This window comes from Nanorana parkeri, unplaced genomic scaffold, assembly GCF_000935625.1.
Source record: "Nanorana parkeri isolate BGI_ZX_2015 unplaced genomic scaffold, ASM93562v1 scaffold1195, whole genome shotgun sequence".
Classification (NCBI taxonomy): Eukaryota; Metazoa; Chordata; class Amphibia; order Anura; family Dicroglossidae; genus Nanorana; species Nanorana parkeri.
In genome coordinates this window covers 48,132-54,131 of record NW_017307463.1, presented here as the reverse complement: position 1 = coordinate 54,131, position 6,000 = coordinate 48,132, and the positions used below count along the sequence as shown (strand labels likewise).

Genomic DNA, 6,000 nt, shown 5'->3' with positions numbered 1-6,000 from the left:
TATATATATATAGATATATACACATACATACATACACACACATATGCATACGGTATATACAGACGGTATTTATATACATATACATAATGTATTTCTTTTTTTCTTTTTCCTCCCTATATCCCCTGAAGTCCGACAGCATTTTTGCCAGTGTCTCTGTTTCACACATTACATCTTTTAGGTTTTGTAATCTACCCTAACGTATTTTTCAGGACAGATAGAGCTTTAATTTGGTTTCTGGAAAATAAATAGTAGAACATTTGAAAACAATTTATTTTCCAGTAATTTTTCCCAACATTTACATAATTTGCACGCCTCCATATATTTACCACAAAATGTAATAAACAAAGTCTACTGATTAAAATTACATCTCATTAGTGCAACTTTTATGTAGCATATACTGTACATGATGTTTGCTCAAAGTGTACGTTTAAATGTGTAAAAGTGTAAGTTTTTTTCAGTATGCTTTGTGAACAGGAACACATAACGAACATAGAGAGGAGTTTTCTCAAATTTGACTGCAAAAATGGAAATACACTAGTAAAATGCATGGTAATAAAATACAGTACATATAATGCACAAAATAATATTAAATGTATGCCTCAATTTTTTTAATGTTTTTTTTTCCAGTGGAAACTGGGAAACTGGCTCCTGAATTGCAGGGAAGATACTGACTGGAGCCTGCACACCAATGAGCTACTTTTCAGACCATGCAAAAATTGAAAAAAGGGCCTCAGTCATGAAGGGGTTAAGACACAGGTTAGGGAAATTGTGACCAAAGCTTGCATGGCCATCCTCCTTTCCGCACCTCACCCCACTCATTACCTCTTTGCTTCCAAAGTCTTTCCGCTGGCCAAAGAAACAATTTATCACAACGGGGAGCCATAAGAACAGTCCAAAGTGTGACCACATACTGTAAGCTTTTGTTTCAATTTACATAACAGTTCTGTGTCCACTTCAAATCAACCAATTACCCTCATACATTACTCTATGCCTTCGCAAATGTGTTCTGTTATGTCAAAACAATAAACATCTTTGATTTGAAAAAGTACATATCCAGTGAACTCTAATCACTTATGTGCAGTTATTCCGATATGGATCCTGATCCTTACAGAAAAAGTGAGTTCCAATATACAAAAACACAGAACATCACTTGTGGGTATATTCAAAAAGTATTAAATCTTTTTTTTTATATTGATAAATATCTGTTATTATTAAATTATTATTGTTATATTACCTAATTACTAGGGCTGTTACTGATTAAAAAAAAAATTAAATGAATCGAACTCGAAAATTTTAATCGATTAATTTCGATTAATTATAACGCACATACAGATCCAACTACATTGGCCTATACACATACAGCACAGCAATGAAGTAATAAAATGAACTAGGATCACACTAATCCAGCACGTTATTAATCTCACGTGCCCCATTCAATATGGCGGCCGCTTGAGTGGGGCAAATCAGAATAATAACGTGCTGGATTAGTGTGATCCTAGTTCATTTTATTACTTCATTGCTGTGCTGTATGTGTATAGGCCAATGCCTTGGCTGACGCTCGTGCAGAGTGTCAGCACTTCCGGTTTCGTTACAACTAAGAGGTTAGGCAAAGTGTCGACAGATCACCGGCTCAAGTGGCTCCGTCGGCTAACGAAGGGAAGGGGGGAGGAGCCCGTTGACGTCACAGACATCGACGTCACCGGACTCCTCCCCCCTTCCCTTCGTTAGCGAATGGAGCCACTTGGGGAAGGGGGGCGGAGTCCGGTGACGTCGATGTCCGTGACCTCACCGGATCTCCAACGGAAGACCCGGAAGCCGGACGGAGAGGTGAGTGTTTTCATTATTGATCAAAATCATTTTAATCGATCAAAAATGTTAACGATTAATCGGGTAATTAATCGTCAATTTCTGCAGCCCTACTAATTACCACACAAATTATTTTGAAAACAAGTTTGTGGTGGCAGTTTTTGCTTTGTAAGATGGTGAGCATAATCAACATATAGGTGAACTTGCAAAAGTGGGAGGATGGGTGTCCAGATGTAACAGTCCAAGAGCCGTTGACTATACTTTTCAGTGCTGAACGTCCAGTGTTGTTTGCTTTGGTTAGGTGTTTTTGTGCTGAAAACTAGTGAAAATATTAAAGCATTACTTATTATCTGAGGACTAAAAAATTTCCCCACGGTAAAACAAGCTACTCTGTTTAAACCTTAAAGTAACACTAAGCTCAGGAGTTAAATCTTAAAAATGGATTCAAGTACTTAAACCATTAAGAAAAATGTATCTTATTTGTGTATCACTCGGCTGTAGATCCTCAAATCATCTCTGAATTGGTGCGGACACTATCCTTCCTTCTGGATGGTGGATACTTTTCTTCCCCATGGTCCCTGCTTGTGTTGTAAAGTAGCCACCGCTCCAAGCTCACTCCCGTGATAGAGTACAATACAAATGAGTAAACTAAAAGTGAGATTGTAGTCCATCACAGGAGTGAGCTTTAGCTACTTTACAACACACACAGGAACCATGGGGAACAAAAGTAGCCACCCTCCAGAAGGAAGGACAGTATCAGCACCAATTCAGAGATGATTTGAGGATCTACAGCCGAGTGATACAAAAATAAGCTGAATTTCTGTTAATAGTTTAGGTACTTGAATGTATTTTTAAGATTTAACTCCTGAGTTTAGCGTTACTATAAAGAAGTATTAAACGCTCAAACTTTTTTTCAATAATGAATCCAGATGAAACAAATATACATCACCCAGCAAAGTATTTCTTTACATTTTTGCCCAAGTACTTACAATCATCTGAACAGCTGGCTCCCATTCTCTAAGCTCTGCTTCCCTGAACTTCCTGTCTAGTACATGGTCCCCTGTATCAGTGCTTAGGCCTAGTAAAACGTAACCTCTAACTGATCGCTTTAACTTGTATCCCCCCTTCTCTAACATTTATAACCTAATGCAGGCCTAGTCAACCTTTGCCCCTACAAGTCTCACAAGGCAATGCAAGGCTCTGAAAGCCAGAACCACTACTTTCAGGCAGATACATGATGGGATTTTTAGTTGGAGGGCCAAAGTTTGGCTACCCATCTCAAGGTAACTTTTAATCTCCTCCAATGACTGACCCCTACACTACTGCCTATAGGCAGCAATAGTGTCCCTATAGTGTCAGCACATCAGCTGGAAATGAAAAAAAGATAGGAGACAGACCAGTGGCACAGTGTCTGAAGAACTGCAAGTTAAGCTTTTTGACTGGAGTTCCCCTTTAACAAATCAACAAATTCTGAATAAGGTCAGTACAGAAAGTGTATTGTGTAATGACAGAGGCAGTTGCAGTCAACAGGAAGCAAGTTGAGTCAGCGTCTATAACTTATTGTATATCTACAACCATATAGTATTGAAGGAATTAAGACAACAAAAACCTTTTGTGACAACAAAAAGTCTAAAATATTCACGCTGTACCTTAATCCTCCTTATGCTGACTTTGGCCTCAGATACCCTCTCAATAGCTGAGGGGAAGAAGAGAGTGACAGTGAGTCTCACTGCACTATAAAGGGACACTGCAACAAACACTCGACTGGCTGAGATAACATTGCCAAGCAGAACATACGTGGTGAAAGTTACAAACACAATGATTTTGCTTGCAACAAAGAAAGAGGCCAGGTTGATTCCACGTAGATAAGAGCTTAGAAGGACTTTGGCAATCTCCTTCCTAAAATGGTAAAAGCAAAACAGAAATTGTTTCAAACCACTGAGAATACATGTAGAAATGCATCACATCAATCAAAAGAAGAGCATATATCCTTTAGGAATAGTCAAAAATATAGCTTACTACAGACAAATACATGGTGACAACGTGAAATATACAGAAATAGTCAAACTGCATATTGGTGTCTTTGTTTACTAATAAGAAGCTCAATGTATAACAACCTCAGAAAAATGACAACTGTAATCTGATTAGTTACTACATGCAGCATAGATACAAGCACATGTAGTTGTTGCAGATTCCCCAGGTAACTTTCCTGGCACATTGAAAATCAAAGGCCACCACTGAATGTTGGATTTTCCCAATTTCATTTATTTAAATATTAAATACAGATTTCAATGGGGAATTGTATCAGCCAAAGTCTACAAAATTGGAAGATTTCTTGTAAGTTGTACCAAACATCCCAAACTTTTTAGCTAAGCTGCTCAAACAATACACCTTTATATCACCCCAATCTGCTGTAAAACATCAATACAATACTGTCATTATGGTAAACATATGTACTGTTTTCATACAACCTGACCTGCATTTTTTTTAGTCTGGAGATTAGTTAATAAAACTATATAGCAACCTGTTGAGGATATTCTCCTATCCAGCCCAGCCCCCCTTCTATGCCAATCCTCCCCAAGCCCCCCTTTATTTTTCCTCTTCTTATTTTTCTTTCTTTCTCTTATAAATCTCTGAGGACCATACCTTTAGAATATGTGCAGACACCTTCTGGGATCTTTCCTTATATTATTTGGCATACCCATGCTTCCTTGATGCCCATCTGCCATTCTTATTCCTATTGGTATGTCTCTTATCTTCTTATGCTACATTGATGTTTATATGGAATCCTAACTGAATTGTTAATTATAGACTTTGGCAAGTATAACAAATAACAACAAACAAATTGTGCAATAAAGAATTTATTTAAAAAAACAAAACCCCATAAGAGTAAACTATATAACTAACTTGACCAAAGTGATCTGTGACCTGGACAGAGGAAATAGGTACAGCAGAAACAAATACAAAATCTGATAACTAAACTTTGATATATATCAAATAAAATTCAAACCAGAGAAGATACTATGCAATGGTACTTAAAAGGACAAAGTAACCTACTTCCTAATTTGATTGACAAGTTCTGTAAATGGCTGTTCCCAAGCATACATCTTAATGATTCTCATTCCAGATATTACTTCATTCATAGTTCGGATTCTGGTGTCTGTAAAGGCTGCCGTCTTGCCCCTAAAGATAAGTTACACGCGATGAAAAAGAAGTACAACTGCACAAATATGTAAAGACTAACACCACACTTGGGAAAACTGTATTCTAAATAAAAGCCTAAATGTAATGTATACAAGGACAAACCCATATTTCATAATTTTGTATAAATATTATAAGTGTGAGACAATGTGTATTTTGTTACTTTTGTCTATTAGATTTCTACATATGCTCTATGGGGAGGAGGAGGAGTACAGAGTGTTTACTTCACTTTAAATGATTGCTCATTTTGCTTTTAAGATGGATTTGCATTAGAGATGCACCAATACTATTTTTTCCAGACCGAGTACAAGTAAAAATGCTTTTCCTTAAGTACTCGTCGATACCAATTACCAATATCTTTTTTTTTAGTGTCATGTGACAGTTTTTCTAAAACAATACAGACTAACGATTTTAGGACAGTGGTGGAGCACCAGGGTCCAGTCACAGCTGCAAATGCTGCGATCCTGGTAGTTCTGCCACTGACTCCCAGCTGTAGAGGTGCTACAAATCTCAGCAATACATTATACAGCAATGCAGAATACCATCAGCTATAGAGGACAACAAATATCAGCAATACCATTATACAGCAACGCAGAATAATACCATCAGCTTTAGAGGACAACAAATCCCAGCAATACATTATACTGCAATGTATAATAATAGTATCTGAATATGCTACATCAGGTGCCGACCTGATGTCTCAGGCAAAGGGTCTCAGAACGGGTGTGGAGGGTCCCAGGAGGGAGAGATGTGTGGGCTTGTGGAAGCGCTGTAAACAGACAACGCATGGTTCCCAAGAAATCTGACATGAGGTCCCCAGCAAGCGCGGGACCTAAGGCAGACGCTTCAATTTGAAAATGTAAAGCGCCAGTATCGGTTTGGGGTACTCGTAATAATGCCCAGTATCAACACCGATACTGATACTGGTATCGGTGCAACCCTTAATTGCATGCATTCACATAGACTTGTATGGAGGAACAAAAGTAAAACAAA

General features: G+C 37.9%; 1 protein-coding gene across 1 annotated transcript in view; it reads right to left on the bottom strand.

Moving 5' to 3' along the window:
* The window catches only part of ABCC4 (ATP binding cassette subfamily C member 4), a 211,660-nt gene that overhangs the window by 182,934 nt on the left and 22,726 nt on the right, over positions 1-6,000 (bottom strand). The window contains exons 8-9 of the mRNA XM_018568481.1: positions 4,864-4,989; positions 3,456-3,705 (exon numbers count right to left, since the gene is read on the bottom strand). Of these exons, the coding sequence (XP_018423983.1) occupies positions 3,456-3,705; positions 4,864-4,989 (376 nt within the window). The remainder of the gene's footprint in view (positions 1-3,455; positions 3,706-4,863; positions 4,990-6,000) is intronic.